The sequence below is a fragment of the Parasteatoda tepidariorum genome, chromosome 3 (genome assembly GCF_043381705.1).
Source record: "Parasteatoda tepidariorum isolate YZ-2023 chromosome 3, CAS_Ptep_4.0, whole genome shotgun sequence".
In the NCBI taxonomy this organism is placed as follows: domain Eukaryota; kingdom Metazoa; phylum Arthropoda; class Arachnida; order Araneae; family Theridiidae; genus Parasteatoda; species Parasteatoda tepidariorum.
The window spans coordinates 1,252,954-1,280,187 of NC_092206.1; the positions used below are offsets into that span (position 1 = coordinate 1,252,954).

General features: G+C 32.0%; 2 protein-coding genes across 3 annotated transcripts in view; one reads left to right on the top strand and one right to left on the bottom strand.

The window, feature by feature from the left end:
- LOC107436626 (cubilin) overlaps positions 1-1,916 on the top strand; it is a 51,724-nt gene extending 49,808 nt beyond the window's left edge. Inside the window, exons 21-22 of the mRNA XM_071178171.1 lie at positions 161-1,072; positions 1,584-1,916. Of these exons, the coding sequence (XP_071034272.1) occupies positions 161-438 (278 nt within the window). The 3' untranslated portion in view covers positions 439-1,072; positions 1,584-1,916. The remainder of the gene's footprint in view (positions 1-160; positions 1,073-1,583) is intronic.
- Positions 1,917-3,594: 1,678 nt separating this feature from the next.
- The window catches only part of LOC107436623 (neuronal calcium sensor 1), a 33,245-nt gene continuing 9,605 nt past the window's right edge, over positions 3,595-27,234 (bottom strand). The window contains exons 2-7 of one of the 2 annotated variants that reach the window (XM_043051012.2): positions 22,372-22,396; positions 22,246-22,294; positions 21,192-21,281; positions 18,695-18,773; positions 12,281-12,444; positions 5,117-8,780 (exon numbers count right to left, since the gene is read on the bottom strand). In XM_043051012.2, the coding sequence (XP_042906946.1) occupies positions 8,583-8,780; positions 12,281-12,444; positions 18,695-18,773; positions 21,192-21,281; positions 22,246-22,294; positions 22,372-22,396 (605 nt within the window). In that variant the 3' untranslated portion in view covers positions 5,117-8,582. Of the gene's footprint in view, positions 8,781-12,280; positions 12,445-18,694; positions 18,774-21,191; positions 21,282-22,245; positions 22,295-22,371; positions 22,397-27,234 lie in introns of both variants that reach the window. The other variant, XM_043051013.2, reaches the window with a different exon arrangement.

Sequence of the window (27,234 nt, forward strand, 5' to 3'; positions counted from 1 at the left end):
GTTGAATACGCACAGTGTGTATGTATGGGTATGTATGTATGTCAGAATGCATGTGTTGAGTATGTGCAATATTTCTTATTATATGGGGCTTTGTATGCTTAGCTTTAGGCAACCTGTATTTCCTTTCCTGTATTTTAAGCACACAAAAAATTTATTGCAGGTGAAATACCGTTTCCGTGGAATGATTCTTCCACCATAGCCATTATGTTCCATTCTGACCGGGGCAGTTTTGTCCACAGAGGTTTCCACATAGATTTCGAACAAGTACCATGCAGGAGGCAAGGTCGAAACCACAGAGAGGAAGTGGAACCACTCAGTAACTCCACTGTACGGTACACGTCGTCCCCTTCATCAGAATGGACGTCGTCCTTCGACGGAGAATGGGACGACACGAAGACAACTCCACGGAATGCATCCACTGTCGAATACACAACATAAAAGACCCCCAATCCGAGAGCCTTGTCTTCCTGAAGTTATCACACACTTCATGAAAGGGTATTTGTGAAACACCTGACTCAGTTACTGAAATGTGTTTGGATTCGGCTTTTAGAGAAAGATCTCGTTTATTATTATAAAGATCTGTCTTATTGAATGCGCTGTACCTTGGGACAATGCGAAAACTCGTTGATGACTAAACAACATTTTTGATTGTTGGACAACAATGGCTTGACTGCAAGCTGTGCATGGATCGATTCAATAATTAAATGGTGACATTGTTGATTAAAAAATTGATTGATTCGAAGCATCATTGTTACAATCATTGTTAGCAATGTAACATGTTTGCTATGAATGACTGCAAACATTACGAATTGTGATTGCGCTGTGAATTATCTGTGAACTCGTGGAATGATGCCGTTCAGAACCTTTCTGGTTGAATTTCTGTTTTGGTAAACTGTGCTTTCGTTTAAATTGGAGTGGATTAAGAAATGTTAATGTATTTTACGATGTTCAAGTTTAGAAGTCGTTGAGGGGTCATCAAACATGTGGCAGTTATCCGATTACAGAACGTATTCGTAATACAAGACAAATTGAATAAAAAAAGCCGAGGCAAAAAGAAATAGTTGCAAACCTGGTACAAATGGTTCACGATTGAGTACCGAACTGTGTTTCATCTATGAAGGAAAGAATGTGTGTACATAACAATGAACAATGTTGTAATGCTTGTTTTGTTGCTGTACGACCAAAATCTTCGGCACGTAATGTGTGTATCGCAATTGCTTACAAGACCTGGTCAAATTATTAGACGCTCTATAAGATTCTTTGAGGGTGATACAGCTTTATTGTAAACCGGTTTGCACTTGTTTACGTTCTTGTACCAATGGGTTAAATGATATAAATTTGACGATTGGATGACGAAATATTACATAAACATAGAATATTTATTATATCTTTATAGTGTAACAATTAGATCAAATTATGAGAGGCACTGTAATTAATGCCATGTTTTGCACTAGTTTAATAGGCTGTACTTTTATGTTTAGACTGTCATTTGTTTTTATTCAGGAGATATTTTACACAATTTGTATTAATTTTTAACGTAATGCATTACAATGTTAACCCATTAATATACGACCGTAAACAAGTGCAAACCGGTTTAAAACAATACAGCTGTATAGAGTATCACCTGAGTTATTAAGATTTTATATAGAATCTTATAGTGCCTCTAATAATATGGCCAAGTTTAAACATGAAATGCAGGTTTTTGATTATATAAAACAAAAGAAATAGTGGAAATAGATGGTTTTGTCGAATACTACCATGAAGTACTCTCAGTACTGGACCCTCCAGTTTGTCAACAACAAAGAAACATGTAACTTTTTTGTCCTTGTACTGTTTTTAAGTAGTTGTTAAGTAAATGTTATATTTAAGTTTTGATCAGTTATGTAATCGAAGTAAATGTCTCTTTGCAATCTCAACGTTGTGTGGTGTTTGAAGTGATTCTCGCTCTTAAAATTGTTTAGGTTTTATGTGAAAAAAGTTGCGTGTTTTTCAAAAACTCACTCAATATGTTTTTAGAAAATTGCTTTTTGAACATAATTTTAACCACTTTTTCAATGAACTTCTTATTGTCCGTTTTCTTCATTTTAGAATTCAAGAAAAAAAAAAACTGACCTGATACACTCAAAAAAATTTTCTCATAATCTTTTACTCTAAGTATATGTTTTTGAATAAACATCGTAGTATGATCAATATTCTTTTCTAAAACTAATAGTGTATATTTATGACACTGTGTTAATGTATCCTCAATATTCAAATACAGTAAAACCTCGGTACAACAATAGTTTGGTGAACCAATAAATAGAGTGTTGTAGAGGGATGTAACATTATATCGATCTGCATACTTTGGGGACACAATAAGATTCTTCAAATTTTAGTGTTATATATGTATTAACTATAAATCTGTTTATATACTATATAAAAATTTATTCTGCAGAGTGGTAATTATGGTTAAATAGGAAATCATATTGGTAAATATAAAATCAATGACTTCTTAAGAGAAAAGGGAGGCAATTCTAATAATAGAGGGTCTTGGCGTGGTCCATGTACATCAAGGATAGAGTATTGAAATCTGAATACAAAAGAGTCCCCATGTAAAAAATGGTGACTGGTGAATCTGTCGGGGTCACAAAATCCTCCAAGTGCCTATAACAAACCAATACCTCCGGAGGTACTGGATCAGAATGTGATGGATCGTGCTCTGGTTCAGGTCAAAATTACCAACTGCGGATGGGCGGATAGTGTGTGAAGGAGTTCTCCCTGTAAAACGGGATGTGACGTATATACGTTGTCCCAGGATCAATCCGAGGGATGTTTCCCAGATCCAATAGCCCCTAGTGCAGCTCTAGTGCGACGCAAACACCAACAGCATATTTTACTATACGGTAGTAGTAATTTATTCACGTCGCACTAGACCTGGACAATGGGCTTTTGATGATGGTCTGAGAAACATCTTTGAGGATGATCCAAAGAGAAGCCATCATAATTTTGACCGTCCCGCAGTGGACTGATCGGTGAGACATCGTTCCCATCAGATCACCGAAGCCAAGCATCACTGTCTGCGGTCAGTGTGCGGGTGGGTGACCACTTGGATCAGATAGGGACCGAGAGTGTGCGGTATGGGTCCTCGTCAAACTGTTCTACCGTAAAGTGCTCTACTTCGAGTGCTAGTCGTTGGTCTACCGAAGCGGGGGAGTCATCCCCTCTCCAGAGGATCAAAATTGTGATGGCATGTATCCGAATCAGGGATGTTTCCCAGGACGTCGCCAACAGCCCATTGTGCAGCTCTGGTGCGACGCAAATAAACTACAACTTGGTAGCCGACGACCTGCCCTTTGCGGTTTAACGAGGACAGTTGTACTGAGATTATTTTGGTGATGCACCGTGTTAAATAAAATAGGTGAAGAAATACAGACTTTCAATCGAATGTGCTTTTTTATTACAATATCTATTTGATGCAAGTTATACCCGATGATAGATTCTTTATCATCTTTTCACGGGTAATAAAATTGAAACTTTTGGAATACCACATTAACTGGCGTTTACTTATTTCGTTCTTGTCTTCTGCACTACAATAAATGAATATTCGCAACAAAATTTCATTTCAATGTTTTATTGGATCGATTCGTATTATAATACACCACAATAATCAATACATTTTATGTTTAACACTGAAAGTCACATTTTAGTTTGATTCATTATTTATATTTGTTACGGAAGTATTGCAATAAGATAGTTGAAATAAATTACATTTTCCTTGATCTACTAATGTATTTGCTTCATAAGTGAATTATGCAACTACTATCGCTCTTTTATGCTTTTTACAATTATAACATGAATGAGGTAATAAAAACTGTTAAAAATCCATAGATTATTGCTCCATAAAGCATTAAAATTATATCACAGAATATATATGAACAAAATAGAAGAATATTTAACTGAATTATCCCCTAGCGTCTAAAGAATAAGGCACACAAAATAGAGTGTTCATGCGACATAACATTATGTACATACATTAAGGATTGTTTCGAATGCCTTTTTTTTCGCGAAATTGTGTTTTTAAATCAATGCTGCGTCATTACTGCAGGATTTTTTATAATGTGTAATTTACTTTTTAATAACTATGTGTTGGGCTAACCCTAAAATGACTAGCTTTTTTTTTAAAAAAAAAGAACTTTTTTTTAAAAAACTTGATTCGATAAATAAGATTCCAGATTAAGATTTAGAGGTTTCAATACACGAATCAGAATCTCGTATGTGCATGTTCTCAGCCCTGTAGCAGAATTTTCTTCTTCGAGCTATCTGCGACAAAACTCTCCAATATCATTCTGCAAAGATACTTTCAATAATAACAAACATATATGTTACTCATTTAAAATAACAAAAGCGCTTTGTTTACAAACCGAAAAAGATAAAAATAAAATTTTTATTTGGACATGTAATAATTTTTTATTCTAATATTTCTATAATTATTCTAATAATAATTTTTTTATTCTCGCATTTTGCTGGTGCGCATATTATTTCCTTTTTCGCATTTTTCAAATAACCCTCACAATAAAACAAAATTATAAAAAATCAAGAAATCCGCAGTAGTCATTGCCGAAAAAAAGATGGATGACGAAATCACACAAATCGGACTTCTCAAATGCGTGTTTCGAGATTAGGTTGTTGTATTCATAATATAGGATTTGAAAACTGTGGAGAAATCAAGAGCAATAGCTGCCAAAAATTCGACAGAATGATTGCCTTAGAAAGTAAGTACTCAAATGTACTATTCGAATTTTCCCTAGTGTTAGAAATATCTCGAGATATTTAAAATCATCGTGATCATCAATATCAATAACTGCCGAAGATACAATAGGAAATCGATTGACGATACTATTGTTGGCGTAAATTGAGCGCTTCAAAAAGTGATTATCTAAGTGATTCAAATATTACGTGTCAATTTCTGTATTAAAGAAAAGTAATTTTTTTTTTCAAAAGGAAAATCTTTCTGCGAGAACTCTATAACTTTCTGCGACAATGTCGCTGCGTCGCCACGGGGGTCCTCAGACTCGCTTGGACAAAACCCCGTGGATGCAAATTCTTACATGGAAATATTCTGATTGCAAAATATCTAGCGAGAAAAAAAGATTTTGAAATTTCTAATTTTCTTAACATTATTTCCTATTCTGTTATTCGGGAAAAACAGTTTATGGGTTGCAAAGTAATATCAATTAGCTATAAGAAAACAACAAAAATGTATTTAGAATCTGACCCATCATTAAAGCCAATCTGAGAAAAGGAGAAATAACTAGTATATTAGCCCCATTCAACTCGTCTACAGTTCCTAAAGGGTGGCGAACGTATTTTAGTTTCATCTGACTTCGATAATCATTCGTCCAACTTTGAGCAAGCCATTAGTTTTTTTTTTACTCGCTTAGTTATAAATTCCTGATATGTAAGTTCTAATAACTATACTTTCGACAAGAAATTTATTAAATGCACACAAAAGACATGCTTGAAGCATGTGTATTTTGGTTTTATCTGACTTTGATAATCATCTTTCACATTTTGATGATGCCTTCAGTTTTAAAAATTATTAATCGGAAAATAAGTAGGTTTTAAAAATGTTAATACACTTTGGACAAGGAATATAAATATATATACTTAAGACTAATGTAACGAAATGCATTCACAAATTATTTAAAAAAATTTGTTTTATTTATTTAGACTTATTTGTTCTCCAGAGACATGATCCTTTAAACTTAAATTTATACAGTCAAACCCCGCTATAGTGAACTTTCAAGAAACTGAAATTTCGGTTCACTATAACCGGAAGTTCACTTTATCCATACTGCAAACAATTTTAACTCATTTTTCAGAACTGTTCCCTTTTATGACACATTATTTAAATAAATGATCCATAAAAAGAAATACAAAAATGATTAAAAAACAATCACAAAAAATGCGTTCACTTCTATCCTTTGTAACTCGCCGTCCTGCGTGCAAAGAAAATTGAGGGATGGCCTTTAATTAAGGAGGGGAGAACTGAGATAGAAGAAGTAAGCAAGAAAAAAGGCTACATTCCACTCAATTGATGGTTTTAAAAATCGGTATATATATATGTATTTTATGTAAAAATGTCAAAATTACAAGAAAAAATGAAGGAAAAAAGTTCATAATATCCTCTCTTCTTTTAGTTCACTCTATACACAAAAAATAATTTTATATGTGTACAGCAAGACAGGGGAGCAAACATTTCATTCACTATAAACCATGTTCACTATAGTGGGGTTTGACTGTATTACTTTTTAAAAGAAATTAACAAAGCTTGGTCTTAGCAGTGAAATCCACCATCAGAATGCTTCAAGCATCAGAATATTGATAATTAATCAGTACAGAGTTAAACCGGTATAAAGATTTCCCCACAATTTTTTGCCTTATCGACAAATCTAGTTTTTCTTCCCACTGCATACCATTTCTGCTGGAATCTACTTGCATAGGGGATAATAAAAAAATTAAGATTTGCTAAAGGAAGAGGAGGAAAGTGTGGGGAATGGGGAAATCGAGTGAGTTCCTTGAGACTATTTGCAAAGAGTATAGGAACTAATTTTCGATAAAAGGAAATAAAATCTCGATCGCTTTCCTGAATGTCGCCCTCTGCTTGTTCGATTATATTTTATGAATAACATTCTACGATTTTATGGAGAGAAAAAATAGATAATTGTTCATTTTTTAATTATTGTTGAGTTTTATATATATTAACTATTGGAAGATTGCAAAAAACCTAGATAGCCGATCGAAGTAATTCCTTTAGAAGACTTCATCTCCAATTTCATTCATTTTTGTGGCAATTCTAATTTGAGTTGTTTTATTTCTGTTGTGGAACCGTAAGTAGTTGATTAAATTCATTAACATATGCGAGAAAGACCCTCGAGTGCTGTATTTTGGAAATGTAAAGAATGTGTTAAGATCGCTAGGATAAATAGATCTGTCAAATTGGATTAAAAAGATAAATGAAACCATAACAAAAGATCTGTGACGATCACTGGCTACCCATGGGTCAAATTCTTTTTCCATCTGGATGGACTTCGTTAAACGCCACACCATTTCAAATCATGGGTTGTAAAAAACTGTCTCCATTGATGCTTGTCGTCGAATTCATTTTCATATCATTGCCTATGTACGTGTTTCACAAAACGTGTTCTTCTTCAGTATTCATATTTATATTGAAATCAGCGTCAAGCCAGTCATTATACGTTAATAATAAAGGGAATATAAAAATAAATTATTATTATGTAAATACATTAAAATGCCTGCTAGTGAAAAGAAAAACGGCAACGGTCGCCCTAGCAACGCATGTTGCACTGTTTACTGTTAATCTGGAACACAGTTGAAAAGTGTGTGGACTCAAATCCATTCCAAACCAAGTACAATTTTGCCAATGGGTAAAAGGGATTCTTTACGTGCTCCGTTAAAAATGGTGAAACAAAATCACGAGACTCTTTAAAAAGCAATTAGAATATATCATTTTAGAGAATCAAAGCATAAACATGTAGATTCTTCAGAGAAAACAATTCTAAATAATTTAATAAACAAACTATACTGAATATTAACAATTGAAAAGGAAGGAATATATTTACACACAAGGTATTATAAAAAGCACGATAAAAAAAAGTAAATATAATTGTTCTGCGATAAATGCTGAAAAATGAAGTATTTGTTGTCGAACTGTCGAGCAGAAAATTTGATAAAAAAGGTAACAAAAGAGACAGGCGACCAGGAATCAAGTGATTTGTGCATCTTCTAAATAGAATGAATGGGTATTAAAAATGAAAATATTTGATATTAATAGGCCATTAAAAATTGATACTAGCCAATTTGAAAAATCTGCCCCATCATTTCCCAAAAGCAACACAATTTTCACTTAAGTAATAATTTTTCCCTTATATCTGATCTATCTTAATCATATTACCTGTTTGAAATATTTCGTAAAACATTACTTTACATTGTGAATTGAAAATAGATTGCTATATAAAAATATGCATTGTTTAATTTTAAAATTAAGAACCACAAAAATTTTTTCACTTTTAAGAATTCAAAAAAAATTTCCTTGACTATCGCTCGAAGGCTTTTACCGCTACCCTAATCAATTTTTTTGAATCAACCTTTTATCCATTTGTTTACTATCTCAAATTATCTCGCGCAAATGAAAAAAGTTAAATATGAGTCTTTGTTCACATCTGAAAGATCCTCCTTTCACACTCCCTTTTTTTTCTACGTAAATTCATCCACCCATCGTGTATATACAATTGTATGTACAAAACACGTCCCACAAACAAATATTGGTCTAATCTCAGCAGATTATTTTTCGCTTCCAGCCGAATAAAAACGTGATAAAACAAAACGTGATTCTGCAATGCAACTCGGGATAAACGGTTAAAGGTTTAAAATCATACATTATTTAGTATTTAAAAAGTTTATGATGGAGTCGTTGTGAGAATGAAGCGGATGCGTTCTGCGAGTGAAATTGGAGATAAGGTACTTTCATAAGACACGCAAAATAAACCTTAAATATTAAGGTGGTGTGCTCCTTCTCTAAGTTAGTGTAGACCGTTGCCGACAGAAGCCGTGCATGATGTGGAGGAGGACTTTTTGGGACTGGTCTCACTTTCTGGAATGAGTAGAGAGGTCGTAGAGGTGCTTGCCAGTGGAGATTTCAAGAGGAGGGCTTTAATGATCCAGGCATCGTTCTTGAAACCTTTACAGAATTCTTCACGGCTCAATTTGCCATCTTGATCCTTAAAAAGATACACTGACATCAATTCAAATAGTAGATGAACACTTAATAGACACCCATGTTTCTTGATTGAATGTATGAAATACGGATGTTAGGAAGGAAATAAACTATAATTCATTAAACGATTTATTAAATTAAAAGAAATTGCGCCACTCTTTACGTATGACAAACACAAAGAATTCTTAATTCATTGCTCAATGCATTTTTTACATATACTGGGTGCTTCCGCAAACATATTTTTCGCATATAGAACAAATCAATTATTGCCGTTACAATATCCTACTCTATCCCTATTTGGTTGATAAGAATCTTGCTAGTGGCCAAAACTTTTTGTCACTTTTCTGACATAAAAATGCCCATCTAAAATTTGAATTCACAGTTATTCTGATTGAATGAACTACGCGACGGTTTTTGCAGCTCATCAAATGCAATACGTTGAACACGCGTGACATCGTCATTTCTGACCCGATCACCTTATAAAGTAATAAATTGTTCTCTCGGTCAAGTGACCGGTTGTGGTAAAAATAGGTATACGACACGTATTATTCGAAACAAACTAAATACAATAATAATAGATTATTAACTGTCTATAATTGTTAGAAAAAGTCAAATGTACAAAAGGGATAAGATGATATACGCATTTTCGATGCAAAAGTTCTTAAACGGTCTATTGACCTGTTATGGTATGTTTAGTATTGAATTTTCAAGATCCATATAAATCAGTACCAAAAGAATGAATCTTCCACTGATTTTGCAAGTGAGTCAGTCACCCTTAACTCAACCGTTCAAATATGCAGCGGTTGCACTATCCCATGACTGCTAAGCGTTTTGCATTGAATGGTAGAAGCTTTCAGAATTTTTGGTAACTTTCTGAGGCAGGGGCATACGGGGCAGTTGCCCCAGGCCCCAAATCGATTAGAAAGTTTATTTATGTTTCCTTCTTGAATGAACTTTTCTTGAACAAAATATCAGGACCCGTCAATTTTATGTTTTCATTCATCTATCGTATGAGCACAAATTTTGTAAATCCATGGCTTTCTAGTGCGGAATTCAGCTAAATTGTCGATGGATATATTTGGCCAATCAAAAACCTGCATAACAGCAAAAGGCGATAGGTTTACAGAAATACATACTTCTGATTGGCTTAAGTGAGCCATCGTCATTGTGAAAATTTAGCTGAATACCGCCTTAATGTCAGCAAGGATTTTTTTGCAGATAGATGACAAAGTGAACAATCAGAAAACTGCATTCGGCATAGTGGGCAATAGAATGGTCAGAAAATCAATAAAATGGACAGAACGATATTTCGTCTGACCATTGGAGGCTTCACAGCTGTTTTAGGTTCTAGTCAGTTACTTATCTATTATGAGGTGAAAATACCTCAATAAAGTTCAGTTCTTCATTACTGAAGCAGAGGGGGCGGGTCCTGGTAATGTTGCCAATATTTTAAAAGATTCACCACGAGAGAGCTCGAACTTTTAAATCATGTATAAGTGTGAAAAATATATATAATCTATTGGGGCCGGGATAGCCTGGTCGGTAGGGCGCTGGGCCCATATCTAAGAGGTCGTAGGTTCGATCCTCGCCGGCCGAAGACTCCCCATGTAGTAAATGGTGACTGATGCACGTTAAATCTGTCGAGTCTCAAAGTCCTCCATGTTCCCACAACACATCAATACCTCTGGGGGTACTGATCCAGGAGTTTCCTTGTCTTCTGGATTGGTTCAAAATTACAAGGCTACGGAGTTGAGCGTAAGTAGTCGTAAACCCATGAAATTGGGTCGGCTGTTCAACGACGGTTATAAAATAAAATATAATCTATTAAAATATAAACACAGCTACCACTAAAATTAAATTTCACTGAAAGCGTAGGTAGACCTGATTATCCTGCAGAAAAATAGCGTTAAAGAGGATAATAGAGCGAAATACCGGGTCTTAATAGATATAAGTGTACAAATTTATTTAACAAGATATGGATAGCAAAATTCAAAATAATTTGCATAATAGGTTATACAGAGTCGCGGTGGCTCAGGGGATAAAGCAGTCTCGCTTATCAATGACGTCCGAATCCCACCGACCGACGTAACCGCACCATCATTTCGCACCGACCGACGTAAAATATCTTCATCAGTAGACGGATCATGGATTAATCCCCTTACCGTGAGGCTAATCGTGGGAGGTTTTCGTGGTTTTCCATGTAATGCGGGTAAGTTTCATGAATAAGTCCTCCACGAAGGCAAATGATTCCCAACACTTGAACCCTTGCCTTCTGGGTTGGGTTCAAAAGGAGAAGGTTAAGGAGTTGAATATCGGTAGTCGTAAACTTAAAATTGGGTCTGCTGTTCGACGTCAGTTATGGAAGTCTCAACCTAGACGAAACATTTATAGGAAATCTCAGAAGAAAAAAAAATATATAATCAATAATTGCTGTCCCTTTTTACATTTAAAAAATGGCAAATTTTCATAAATTGAAAATTTTATATGCTCCTTTACTGTCTTATTTTACCAAATTTTGTTTTCTACATCTTAAAGCTAAATTGAATAAATAATAAAATGATGGGCCCGATTATTATAAGAAATAATATTTTTTATTTACAGATTTCTAATATAGATTCATAGACAGATTTGGATTTTTCTTGAGTAATAAAAGTTTCGGAAAAAACTACATAAAAATTATGACTTTTTTACTATCTGCATAAACACCGAGTTTATGTTTACAAATATGTTTTGAAATATGAGAGACAAAACTTATTTTTTTCGCTCATCAACGCTTTGAAATCAAGTGATTTTATTTTAACGGTGTTTGATTTTGAAATCACTTGAAAACTTTTTTGATTTTAAAATCGTGCGTTAATGAATAGCGGTTTTCGATTTTAAGATTGTGTGAATAAAAATCTCGATATCTAATTTTTAAAACAAGTGAATCTGAAATTTTCGTTTTAAATTGCGTAAATCGCGATGTCTTTTTTTTTTTTTTTTTTTTTAAATCTCATGAAAACTATCATTGTTTTCTTCTAAAATGATATGAAAACGTGAAAACGAATCACGATATGTTTAAATCGGAGGATTTGTAAATAAAATTGGGTCGATACTGTACTACTCGAAGCGATGTCTTAATTTACGGAGTTCTAAAGGTTTAAAAAAAATCCCTCTATTAATAAAATAACTCACGATTTGAATGATCGATGAAACAATCAATTGAACTACAACTATGATTCATTTCCGCCACTGTCCTTCAACTCCTCTTTACTCACTCCTGAATGTAAGTAAAACACAGTTTTTTTCAGGAATTGGAAAACAGAAAAAGCGCTATTGCATTAAATACGACACCATATGAGGAAATAGTTGCCTAAATCTGCATGAAGGCCCAACCTTTTTTTTTTAACAAAATAGTTTCTTTCGGACGCTTTTTTGATCAAAAAAAGTCGCCATAGTCGCCCATGCAAACCCCACATATTCGGTGCTCTTGAGTGTTGGTATTTCAACGTAGTAGATATATACCGTGTCTAATTTGGTGAAGAGTTCATCGACTCTTTGGTGTGCGGCAGTCTTCTCCTCTGGTTCTCCCTCTTTGCCATGCATCCTGTAGATGGCTCGGACAATGTCCAGCATCTCTTCCCTGGACACGTAGCCGTCACTGTCAAAATCATATAAACTGAATGCCCCTGAAAAATGATACTGTTATTACCTGAACTCTTTCAAAAATCAATTCATTTTTAAAAAAACTTACATTGAAGATAGATTTAATATTAAAGCTATAAACTGGTCATTAAATATTTGGTTTATTTTCGGATTGAACAAAGGATGTAGGTTTTTAAAGTTATATAGGTAAGTATATAAAGTAAATATATATACACACACAAAAAGGATAAAAAGAGGAAAGCGAAGAAAATTAATAAGTTTTATTAAATAAAAATAATGAAATATATTGATTTTGTTGATAAACATAATATTACTTGTAATTTAAATATTATAGAAAACTTAGGAATTCAATGGTAAAAAGCCCATTACCATATCCCATAGCCCATTAGACCCATTTACCATATATCAATTAGTAAAATTCTAAAATATTTTCTTAATGATCCCAATAGTTTTTGTTTAAAGATACCAAATAGATTCTCTTTACCTTTAGGTATGTTAACAGAATGGAAATGGGCTGTTTATTATTATTTTAAAAACTTTGCTTTCAATAATAAGGGAAATTTAAATAGCAGTAACAATTCAACAAACGTTTCTAAAATTGTTTGATCAGTTAAGCAATTAAGTAATTAAGTAATTATCTCCTTAGACAATGCTAAGAATAATTATGCAATCTTCTGTAAAAAATTCTAAGTTGAACTTTTAAATACGGAGTTAAAAAATAGTAAAAATTTCATGCTTAGTAATTTAAATAATAATATTGTCATTAATATATCTTTATATATAAGAAGAGAGTGGAATGATAACACATAGCCAATGAGAGAAGACATCTGGTGAGTAACGCACAAAACAGCCAATCAAAATTGAGAACGCATGTATGTGAAAAGGTCATAATTTTTAATAATGCTGTCAAAAAATGCAAAATACAAACTGACCTCAAATAAAACTCATTAGACTTCAAATTAAATAATTAAGAAAACTCTACTATTACGTTTATAAAAAGGAAGATTTGTTAACTCTACAACAAAATTATAACATCGCCATTCAAAAAAAAAAAAAAAAAAAAAAAAAAAAAAAAAAAAAAAAAAAANAAAAAAAAAAAAAAATCTCACACTTGTTACGTAAAGCTATAAAAATACTGAACGATTATTTATGCAAACGATTATAAATGATTACTATGAACTAAACTTTATGCTAAGGCTCCTATACTATCAAATATAAGTCTAATTCAGGGGCTCTACTTTATACAAACGATTGTTTATGACGTCATTAGATAAAAGTGTCATTAACGCAATATTATCCAGTGTTTATTAATAATTTTAAGTGGCAATGTAGAAAGATAGTTGTTCTAAAGTTTTATAATAAAATGTTTGTTTTGATAGAACGCTGTTATTTATTTTAGAATTCCAACATATTTTAATAGCTTTGATAAATCGGGTAGAGATATTGGAAGCACGAATCAAAACTCTCTCAAAAAACTATTTACATTCCAAATTATCAAAATATATTGAACAAAGTTTACTCTAAAATACTTGTATCTTTTATAAAAAATGGATCGCCGTGAATATCTTAGGCGATATCAACAGCGGCATAGAGCTGAACATGATTTAGCTGCACAAAATTAACTGGAAAATAATCGTAGTGCTATCAATACGCGACGGCGGAATGCGCGGCGAAGAAACATTGAAAAGTCAAGACGTTTAAATGAAAACGAATATCTTGGTGTACTTACGAATACTTCTGATTGAAACTAAAATATTTTATCAGTTGACAGTATTGAAGTTAATTGAGCAATTACTTGCAATGGTATTTGCTTTTGAAATATTACTTAGAATCAACTTATTAATATTACATGTTTTAATTTGTTTGTAATTTTTGTAAAGTTTTTTTTTTCATCAGGTTTTAATTGTTTTTTGTTTAAAATTTAAATTACTGGGGGGGGGGAGATAAAGCACCATATAGGGAGCGTCCGGCATCCTATAAGATAAACAATGATTTAAGTTAGGCTCTACCACGCGTGCTTCGGATACGGAGATTAATCTCCGGCTAATGCCCCATAGTAATGTGCTAAATAATATTGCTTCCGCGCTTTTGTATAACTTTATAATGTTTGTAATTGAAATTGCTTTATATAAGTTTATAATATTGATAATAAGTTCCCCTGACATTTTACAATCTTACCATATTCTCTCTATGTGATGTTGGTGCAGAAAAATTGCCAGCTAATCTACAGGAAAACGACTTTAAGTTTGTTCGCGAAGCGAACGAAAATGTAATTGCGTAGCAATTATGGGGGGTTGGCGAGAGGTAGTGAGCAGGGGACAGAGACCTCTAGTATGTATATATATATATATATATATATACAGGATGATTTTAAAAAGATGGGCAAAATTTGTGATAGTACACACCCAAGCAAACAATTTTTATCAAAGAATGCATGGTCGAAAACAAATCGCAAAACCGCTAGAGAACGCCAAAGTTTATGTTCTTATATCAGGCAAAAACACACAAAGAACGATGAAGTTAAGTTATAAAAGTAAATTCAATGGCATGTGATTATAATAAGTGTTCAAAACAGTGGCCGGCAGCGGCTATGCACGCAGTACAACGGCGGAGAAAACATAGGCGAACATTCTAAAACACACCAGGCATATCGCGAACTTTCCCTGCAGCTGCCGAAAGCTTGGCGACAAGAAACGCAGCTCAGTAACTCGCAACAGGAATGGAGTTTTCACGTTTGCATCAAACAACTTACTTTCCAGCATTTCGAAAGTATACTACGGCTCATTTATTATAGTTTCGAAATATATATATATATATATATCATATCAGGGTAACAAACCCCGATATTTTGTTATTGTATTTAAATTACATTTGTTGAAATAATAAGACTTTAACAGGTTTTATTTACTGGAGTATGATGTAAACAGAAATCTCACCCACTCTCCAGCCGGAGGGGGAAAGACACAGATTTCTCGTCACAACGACGGAGTTCAGATGGTAAACACAGGGGTGAGTGTGAGCTCAAGTCAAAATTCCGGAAAATTTCTTGAGTTTAAGAAAAGAAGTTTAAATTGAAAAATGAGAAAAAAAATTAAACAAGGTATGTTTCCTTTTTCTCAATATTTCTTAGTTTTCTTAAAATATTTTTAAAATTTTACACATACCTATACCATTTACATATATATATAATGACCCGGAGAAGTAATTAAAATTCGCAAATATGCCGTTCTTTCTTGAGTTAATGATTATAACAACTATTTACTGATAAAAAAATGAATATTAATCATGAATATAAGCTTATAAAGTATATCTCTGACTCTCCCTTACAAACAAATAAAATAAACTGTGTTTTTAAGTTCCACCTTTGAAAATTTGACTTCCAGAAACTTCTGTGATCAATGATATAACTTGAATTGCCCGTTTTGCACGGATTTTTAACCACAGATTTTCCCGAAATTTATTTGCACATGATAAACATATATAAATTAACAAAGAAGTTTTTAGTAAACTTATTTATAACATACAATTGAATCAATGATTTTATATAGAATTTTTTCACTTTAGCAGGGCATCCATTGCTTTGTATCAAATTTCGAAAGAGTTTGTCTATTTGTTCTTTAGATAAATAAACATTATTACATATTCTTTTAATTCTATTCATTTTATTAAAAATGGTATTTAAATAGTTTTTAGAAACATTTGAATTCCAAGTTTATTTATATTAAAATTAAAAGCACTTTTATCGTATAAATTAACAAAGCAGATATTATCTTCTCTTATAATACCCATATCCAAAAAATTGAAATTAATATTATCATCATGATAACGAAGCAAGATTAATTCCTCGGGGTAAATATTATTTAATAAAATTGTATAGTCTTGAAAATTAAAAATAATTAAATCATCAATAAATCTAAAAACAAATTTAATGTTAAGAGTATAATTGTTTTCATAATAGTGCGGAAATAATTTAGCTAATAGAGATGAAAAATTAGATCCTTGTGGCATTCCATCAAATTGAAAAAAAGATCGTTTCCAGAGCAAAAAAAAATTATTAAAAAGACAAAAATTCATTAGAACTTTCCAATAATCACTATCGCAATTAAGGATATTTTTAAAATCATAGTAATAACTCAGAAGAACATCTTTTAGGAATGCCATTGAAAAGATCCTGGATATCAAAAGTCGCAATAGAATTAATTTTATTATGTTTAATAAATTCTAAAATCAGTTGATTATTAATGATAATCCAAGAAAGACCATCTTTAATACTGTTAATAATTTTATTTGGGACTGATAATTAAATTTAGGACTGATAATTAAGTAAGCAAATTGTATATTACTAATTTTAATTTCTAACCTCTTATATAAGGCTAAAATGTTTTTAATGACAATATTATTATTTAAATTAAAGAGCTTAACATTTTTATTATTTTTTAACTCCGTATTTAAAAGTTGAACATAGAATTTCTTACAGAAGATTGCATAATTATTCTTAGCTTTGTCTATGGGGATAATCACAAATTTTTTTTGAAGTTGCTTAACTGAGCTAACACTTTTAGAAACATTTGTCGAATTGTTACTGATATTTAAATTTCCCTAATTATTGAAAACAAAGTTTTTAAAATAATAATAAACAGCCCATTTCCATTCTGTTAACATACCTAAAGGTAAAGAGAATCTATTTGGTATCTTTAAACAAAACTATTGAGATCATTAAAAAAGTATTTTAGAGCTTTATTAATTGATATATGGTAAATAGGTCTACATTTTGGTCCTTTTACCACTAAGTTCTAAGTTTCCTATAATATTTAAATTACAAGTAATATTATGTATATAATGTTTATCAACAAAATCAATATACTTCGTTATTTCTATTTAATAAAGCTTATTAATTTTCTTTGTTTTTCTCTTTTTATCTTTTTTGTACATAAATATTGTATATATATTTTGTATATATATTTTGTGTATATATATATATATATATTTACAGGGTGAATCTAAAAAGATGGGCAAAATTTTAGGAAGTGATAGTACACACCCAGACAAACAATTTTTATCAAAGAATGCATGGTCGAAAACAAAACGCAAAGGTGCAGGCGCATTTGGAAAGTTTTTTCATGCAAACGAGAAAGCTCCATTCCTATTGCGAGTTACAGCGCTACGTTATTTGTCGCCAAGCTTTCGGCCGCTGCAGGGAAAGTTCGCCTATCTTTTCTTCGCCGTTGTACCAGCATAGCCGCTGCCGGCCACTGTTTTGAACACTTGTTGTAATCACATGCCATTAAATTTGCTTTTATAACTTAACTTCATCGTTCTTTGTGTGTTTTTGCCTCATATAAGAACATAAACTTTGACACCCTCTAGCGGTTTTGGGTTTTGCTTTCGACCATGCATTCTTTTATAAAAATTGTTTGTCTGGGTGTGTACTATCACTTCTTAAGATTTTCCCCACCTTTTTAGAATCACGCTGTATATATAAACACAGTATACTCTCAATTTTTCGAATTTCTATAGAGTGAATTTTTCCCCTAGACATTCTATATCTTGGCATTGAAATCATTTCTTAAAATATACCGTAGTTTGAAACTTTACACAGATATTGTTTTATTTCAACCATAACGATTTAAATGTTCTTTTTGCATGAGCTATTTGTAACGTAGCATCTAATTAGAGTGAGTTATTATAACATATTCGAAAATATTTATTCAGCATTTCAAATGTTTGATTTGATGCGGCACAACAAAATACCCTATTCATCATTACTTTTCGATTATAACCTTAATGAAGCACTTTTTAATTATGGAGTTTGTAAAATATTCTTGGATACAGTTCCAAATTATGAGACGCCCTCTATGTAAAATTTTAATTATACAGGTGATACAGCCTTATTGTTTTGATGCTCCTGTATCAATGGGTTGTCATGCGATAGAGTAAAAATAAATGAAAAATCTCCTCTATAAGAACCCATTACATTTATGTTTAAATATAAACTCGTGCAAAACATGCAATTATTAAAAAACTGCAGTGCCTCTAATAATCATTACTATAATACCTGATACATTTATATATAGTATATCGTCTCGTTTAACCAATGAATACACTGACAAGGAAACAAGTGGCAAAGCGCGTAAAAACAATAAAGCCTGAAAATGAAGATTTTACATAGACTGCCTCTAATAATTTGGCCTGTACAATGCTTTTCAAGCTTTTATAATTCCTTTTTTTTCTATTTATTTAATGTGGAGTGCACTACACAATTACAGTACTTACAGTTTAACTTTTCTTCTATTGTTCCCCTCGTCGTTATGGAGATGGCCAAGATGAACTCTTTGAATGTGATCACCCCGTTCTGTTAAGAGATAATTACAAAAACATTACAAAGATAAATAGTTTCTAATGGTTATTTAGGTGTCAAAAAATGAACTCTTGGTGCATAATTTGTATATCAAATGAGAGACGGATTTGCAAGCAGTGTAAACTTATTTTTTAGAACTAAATTTTAAAAACCGAAAAAGATCCAACCCTGCATCCCCGTTTAGCAATAGTTGTTATAAAAAAGAGTTTTCTGCAAAGCGGTACGAATGGTTAACTCAACTTGCACTCCTTGAAAATTTGTTGCCTCACAGAAACTAAAAAAAATAAAGTTGTGATCGCCTTATCCATGGGTCAAATGAGTTTTCTTTCTGGATGGACTCCGTTAAACACCACACCATTTCAAATCATGAGTTGCAATGGATGCTTGTTGATTTTCATATCCTGAATATGCTATACACTTTTCCTTCATATTTTATTTTATGACCGTCGTTGAACAGTCGACCCAATTTTTGGGTTTACGACTACTAATGTTCAACGCCGTAACCTTGTCATTTTGAACCAATCCAGAAGACAAGAAAACTCCTGGATCGGTACCCCCAGAGGTATTGATTTGTTATGGGAACATGGAGGACTTTGAGACTCGACAGATTTAACGTGCATCAGTTACCATTTACTACACGGGGAGTCTTCGACCGGCGGGGACCGAACCCACGAACTCTTGGACATGGGCCCGGCACCCCACTGACCAGGCTATCCCGGCCTAGTAGCGACAATTTAATTTTACATTGATTAACAAGCAGCGTTACATTACAGACTCAAAGGATGGACATCGACAATAACAGTACAATATAAAATAGCTAGTCACGTCACAAGTATTTTTTATTTATTTATTTTTAATTTTTTTTTAAATTTATTTATTTATTTTTAATTTTTTTTAATTTATTTATTTACTTTTTTTTTCCTTCTATTTATTTATTTTTTTTTTTTTAACATTTAACATAAATGGCCATCACGGGTAGCTGAAAAGCTCCGGACTCTCTGTCTGTCCCCGGGGACTGGGAGCAGGGTCAGTGGTGTGGCGTGTGTGGTGATCAATCACGGTGGCTGCTATCATATTCATATTAAAATCATCGTCAAGACAGTCATTATACTTTCATAATAAAAATAAAAAGAAACTTTAAACTATTATGATGTCAATACATTAAAAATGCCTGCTGGTGAAAAGATAAAAGAAAAAATAGCAGCGGTTGCCATAGCAACGCATGCGCATTGTTTACTATTACTCTTGAACACAGTTAAAAAGTGTATGGACGCCAGCCAATCCAAAACAAGACCCATTTTGCCTGCCAATGGGTAATAAAATACAAGTTGTCAATTTAAATTAAATAAAAGTTATTAATTTAATTTTTGTTTCAATGCACATGAACGATAATTAATAAATGTTTGATACTTAAAAAGAAATATACGGAGGAAAACTTTTTTTATTTCTTTTTTGAAATGGGGAAACAACAAAATAAATTTCTGAGTTTTGATATCATTTTATTTTTTAAAATTTCGTACCTTATACAACGATAGGGTCTATAGTTTATTATAGGTGATGTAATACCTATCAGAATTTGATGTTAAAAAACTAAAAAACTTCTGTGTGTGAAAAACAAAAATTTTGTAAACGCATGCTTTATTTCAAGATAATACCAAATCGAACGTTCAACAATATACTAAAGGATATCATTAAATTTAAGCAACACTCATTTAAAAAAAAAAAAAAGCTTACACCAAGCTCCAACTCATTCATTCCATTCATGAACTATTTTCATCCATTTTGGAATAAGTTTGGAAACCGTCAGTTGGCAACGGTAGATTGTTTGCAATCGAGCACGAGAAGGCGAAAGTCTGTTGTCGTTTCGCACGCTACTGAACATTCTACATAAATAAAAGTTAACTTTTATCAGAACATGTTTGATTTTTGTTGTGTTGTAAAGATGATAATGTTCTATAACCGTCGTTGAACAGTCGACCCAATTTTGGGTTGACGAATACTCATGTTCAACTCCGTCTTGTCATTTCGAATCCAATCCAGAAGACAAGGGAACTCCTGGATCAAGCATTGGGAGAAATTTTCCTTTCGTGGAGGACTTTTTGATGGAGCTAACTCGCATTTGCGTTACATAGAGAGGAAGACCGCGAGAGCCTCCCACGGTTAGCTTGACGGCAAGGGGACTCTATCGGAAGACTGACTCTGTCGATTGTATTTGCTAACTTTATAATATTTATTCCGATGTATATTATATTCTATTCTGCTCTGCTACACCCTGGTTCGAATTCATATTCTCTTTGTGCTGTTTCATTAACACATAAAGTAGTTTTAGTACACTATGCGATATACACTAAAACATTTTAGAGGGTAAATACATATTTCAAGCATTAAAAAATATTAAATTGGTGACCTTACCTTGTCTATATCAAAAACATTAAAGACGTAGTCGACAAATCTCGTTGGATCACCGGATGGAAAAAACTGACCATAAATGTGTTTGAATTCCTGAAAAACAAATAATTACTCTTTCAATGTCTGAAATATTTTTTTTCTCTCACCACAATCAATAGTCAGCAAAGTGATTGACTGGTCCCCATTATTAATTCCTTTCTAGAAACAATCCTTTTTTATCAGGCTGATTGCAGATTCATTTGATTGCAAAAAAGTTATAGTTTAGAGCAGTGTTTCCCAAAGTGTGGTAAGCATATCCCCAGGGGGGGGGCAGTTTAGCGGGGGTACGCGTTCTTATGCGAAATATTTTGCAACAAAAGAAAATTTCAAAACATTTTATTTAAAAAGAAAGCCAGCCATGAAAATTTACGATGACGTATTTTTCTATTGGTCATTTTTTTGCAAAGTTAACAGTTAATAATGAGTGGCGTCAACAGCCAGTTGTGATTTTTAATTTTTGTGCAATTTTTGTATAGTAAAAAATATATTCATTTTCTTATGGGTGGTACACTGCGTTACATTTAAAAAGTGTACACAAAAGTTTGGGAAACACTGGTATAAAGTAAATTTTTAGACGCACTCTACGATTCTATGTAATATCTTCATTATCGCACCTTTATTGTTTTTACGCGGTTTGCACTTGTTATGTATCTTTTGGACTACATCGTAATGCAATACGTTAAATATAAATACACATAGAAAGTCTATAAAAAATCACCCGAATAAAAACCCATTTACATGGATGTTTAACTATAAAAGTATTGTCTATATTATTAAAAAACTCTCATAGTTGGATCTAATTATTATAATATACAAATGTAATGCTTGATAGTCTATATTTATATAATAAATAGTCTATATTTATATTATAGATCGTTTATTTTAACCCATTGATACACGCGTAAAAACAATGAATCACCCGAGTAATTAAGATTTTACATAGAGTGCGATATGGAAAGGGACACTTTTTTTTTATAAGGGATATAATATTTTTCAATGTTATATGAAGCAAACTTACTTCTTTTGTCATATAACCGGAAGGACAATCTTGTATAAAATCTTTGTACCTGCATTAAATAAAAACAATAATTATTCCATTTATTTCAATGAATATAGGTCACAAATCATTAAAAAGATCACTTACCATTGTCTTAATTGCTTAGTATTAACTGAGCAGCAGCATTAAAAAGAAGAAAAATATATGTATATATAATAAATCAAAAGGGATAATTATAGTGAATCAAATTAACAATTGTATTTCATACCTAATTTTAATATCGGCTTTAAAAGCGATCATCATAATGTAAGTTTGCCATAAAAAATAACAAAGTTCATTTATTTATAAATTTCGTGGGCAATAAATTTAGCTACGCTGAAATTGTAGCATTTGACGTGAAGGGTGAACTTGACCTACGCTTGCAAATGATGCTACAGCTGTCTGTATGTATGTGATGTCCAGAGAAGAATTTTCTTCAGGTGCAAGGACAGAATGAGAAACTTCAGGGGCGTAGATCCTGCATTTTTTTTATATCCGTCGTTGAACCCAATTTTTGGGTACTCATGTTCAACTCCGTAGCCTTGTCATTTTGAACCCTACCCAGAAGACAAGGTTCCCCCAGAGATATTGATTTGTTATGCGTGCATGGAGGACTTTTACGACTCGACAGATTGAACGTGCATCAGTCACCATTTACTTCGGCCAGAGGGGATCGAAACACGAACATGGGCCCAGCCCCCTACCCACCAGGCTGTCCCGGCCTAATAAATGCTGCATTCAGCAAACTCAGAAGAAGATTTCTCAGATTATGAATCTATACAAAGACTAATATTTAACCTTTTTCATTTACTCGGGATAATTTGGTATAGTAAACTGATGGTACATTAAATATTATTTACGCGTAAATAATTCAACATTTCAACTTAGAACTTATGTTTTGTTTTAGTTCCTTGTATTTATAAATGAAATAAAAAATTTTGATTTTTTGCATTTTTTAAAAAAAAATGGTAAGGGAAGCAGTTGAATCCAAATTCAAACCTGCCTGTTCGAAATACGCAAAACCACACAGACAAAAAATCTAATAAATGCACTAAAAACATATTAAATATATCCCCCCATTTAAATAAGTAAAAACCGGCGATTTGTTTTAAAGGGTACAGTCATCAAACAAACATGTTTTTTTTTAATTATTAATATAAATATATAAATTAAAACCTTTAAAAATCCTTACAAGGGACAAAAGATTAAAAAAAAATTTGAAAATCAATTCGGTACATTTTTTCCTTTAAAAAAAGATCTCAAATTTTTTTTTTAACAGGAGAACAAAGTAGTATGAAAGAACCATCAGAAAAAATAATCCATACACAAATCATAATTCTAAAAGCAAAACGTTCTTTTTCCAAAAAAGAATAAAAGCCATTGCGGCTTCATGATATCGGGAAATTTTGACGGGTTTTAACTTTTCGTTGTATTATTATAGCATTAAATGCCGAACAGAGAAATGAAGCGTTCCTACTCTTAAAGTAAAATAATAAAAAGAAATAATCTATTTCTATGGTTACAGTTACACAGTGATACTTCTTGAAATACTTTCTGAAACCTCAATCAATTTTTATGTACTTAATAGTTAGTGACCCACTCTGTTAGGCACGTTCAAAAATACATTCGAATTTGACATTTGCTGTCAACCCTGATTAAAAGATGTGACGGCCAAATATTATAGTTCACTGATTGAATTCCGTTATCATGTCTAGACATGAAAGGAAAAGAATTTAATGAAGAAAATTTTATTTTAAAACTGTTTTAACCACGCTTCTCTTGCCAATTATTTTGAAGGGGGAAAAAATGCAAAAAATCAACCTATTTTTTTATTTCATTCATAAATAGAAGGCACTGAAACAAAACACAATTTCTAAGTTGAAATTTTAATTTTTTTTATGCGTAAAAAATACCGCCAGTTTACTATCCCTAATTGTCTCGGGAAAATTAAAAAAAGTTAAATATCAGTTTTCAAGTATTCACTTTCACTCGCGAACGCCATTTTTTTTTCTATTCTTTTTTTTTATGTAAATTCATCAACCATCGTTATATATAATTGTACAAAACACGTCCCAGAAATAGCAAAACTCCCAAACAAATATTGGCAGATTATTATTATTTTTTGTATCTCTTCCGGCCGAATAAAAACGTGATAAAACAAATTGTATTGGAGATCAAAGATAAATCGGAATTCATTATGGAGAAATCTTCAGAGGAAGGCATTGGCCCACACTGGGCTATCTGGCCAACTAGGACGACGAATGGAGCTACTTTAAACTGTCTTCATCCATAATTTAAAAACTGAAGTTCATAAAAAGTGTGTTCAGAAATACCTAAGGTTAAGTGAAAATTGTGTTTTTGAAAACACAATTTTCATTTAACCTTAGGTAAGGTATCGATAGCTTTATCGAAATATTCAAACATGAGAGAATATTGTTGTGGGAAAGTTCTCTCATTATTTTTTAAGCATTTTGATGTTTTGAAAATATTTTTGTCGACTCTAGAAATGTCTGGACTCACTAAATGCACCCCCATGTATCAGACTATGAAAAGTTTTTACCGCGAACTCTTGACATTTTATTAATCGCTCTATCTATATTTCAATCGATTGTAATAGTTAGTCATTAGAGGACAGAAGCATGGATAAAATAGTCACAAAAGAATTCAACTATAAAAAATGAACATCATGATTTGACTGTTTTACAATAGGTCGAAATGAGTTGAGGAGCATTAATAAATTTTTTTCTTTTTCTTCTTCTCAAAATTCTATTTCTGAATTGGGTGGATATGATTATTTTTAAAAAAACTGATTTGACAATGAAAATTTGACTACGTACTTTTTTTTGCATGTTGGAAAGAAAAAAAAGATCTATTTTTATTTTCCAAAGATTCAACTACAAAGACACTCATTTTTTTTCTATCCTTTCAACCAGTGGCGTAGTTTTGGGGAGAATTTAAGAGATGAAACCCCCTCCGAAATTAAACATTACTTGGTAAACTAATGTGCAGTGAGTATGAAATATTGATTTGATGGAAGGATATTTGAAGGAGAAGATAACCCTCTTCGAACTTACATTAAAACTACGAAGAAACTGCTCTCAACATTTTCAAAACAGATTTCTGGGTTGAGATGTTTTATATGCAAATCAGGAGAGATTCATTATTTTGAAAGAATTCTATCGAGATGTTAGGAGACATCTTTTAAGAAGGTTCACTGACATTTTATCCTGGAAAAGTATCGAATATACTTCCGGAATACTCAGCAACCTATTTCGGAATTCATTTAAAAAGCATCGTCAATGCATAAATAGGAAACAAATGCGTAATGCAGAGTTAAATGTATTCATCAGTTTTCAGAGCTAAGGCAGCGAATGGCTCAACAAAAATGTTGAAGAAACTCGGTATTTATTCTCGTCTTTCAATTGTTTTTGAGAAGAAGAAAAATATGCTCTTCTCGTTTTGAGTGGATAAGTTTTTAACTTCAATAATTAAAGCGCATGAAGCTTATTTTTTAAAAAAGAAAATTGCTTACAATATTTGCACACACTATTTCTCAATATTTTTCGTTGCGAATGAGTAAATAAAATAAAAACTCCATCCATCTCTTGACACATTCTTTTTTTTTTCTTTACCCTGGAAATTCCTGAATAATAAATGACTTCTAATAAACGATTTTTTCATAAATTATCAACAAAAAAAAAATTTGATTTGTCGCTTTTCTTTTCAAAAAAATTGGTAACCGCTTTCCTTACCAGTTTTTTTGAAGAAAAAAAAATGCAAAAAATCGACATATTTTTTTTTATTTCATTCATAAATACAAGGAACTAAAACAAAACATAATACTCAAGTTCTAAATTGAAATATTAATTTTTTATGCGTAAAAAATATTCAATTTACCTTCAGTTTACTATCCCAAATGATCTCAGGCAAATGAAAAAAGTTAATATAAGTCTTTTTATCTATTCACATCTTCATCATCTGAAATATCGTCTGCGTTACTTTCACTTTAGCTCGCGAACGCCATTTTTTTTAACTTTTTTTGTTCTATGTCAATTCATCAACCATCGTATACACAATTATACAAAACACGTCCCACAAATTGTAAAACTCCCAAACAAATATTGGCAAACTTCCCATCAAAGCATTATTTTTTGTTTCGCTTCCAGCCGAATAAAAACGTACAGACGAATTCTGCTATACCCGAGTTTATTAGGGATAATAAATATTGGCAATCTATACACATACCCCAGTTAACTCGGGATAATCGAGGGAAGCGGTTAAATAACTTTTTTATTTCTTTACTCCTCTCTGAAATAGTTGGCAACACTTCTTCACACTTTAAATATTTTATAGAAATTTGTAAAACAAGCTCTCTCATTAATATATTTTATTTTCAGAATTTCAACTAAAAGTGATAATATGTTATAAATTATACTGTTTTTTTTTTAAATTTATTTTAATATTAACTTTTGCTCTGTACAGTTTCTATGAATCAGCATTCACAGTCTTCCTGAGGACATTTAATTTAAAATTTAGCAGTTCTTCTTTTTTAACTCTCAATGATTTCTTGACAACACTATCTCAATAAAAGTTAACAATTTTGTGATAAACGAGTGTTTTCTAAATATTAAAAAAAAAGAGTTGTGAATTGTGTTGATGGAGTGGAAATTGTCAATAGATTTTGAAGATGATGATACATAATTTTTAAGACATAAAAGATGTATGTCATTTTTCTAATCATTTTTCCAGTGAAAAAAAAATTATTTCTCATATCTCGAGGAGAAATAGTTAATTATAAAACTGTTAATGATAATAGAATAATAAATCAATTTAATAATGGTTTTCAGATCTATATTATTTGCGTTCAAATTGTTCTTTTTAGTATAGTCTATTATAAACTGCTGTTTGTAGAAAATGCAACACCATGAAGGAATCATCAGAATCAAATGAAATATTATTTTAATAATGGAT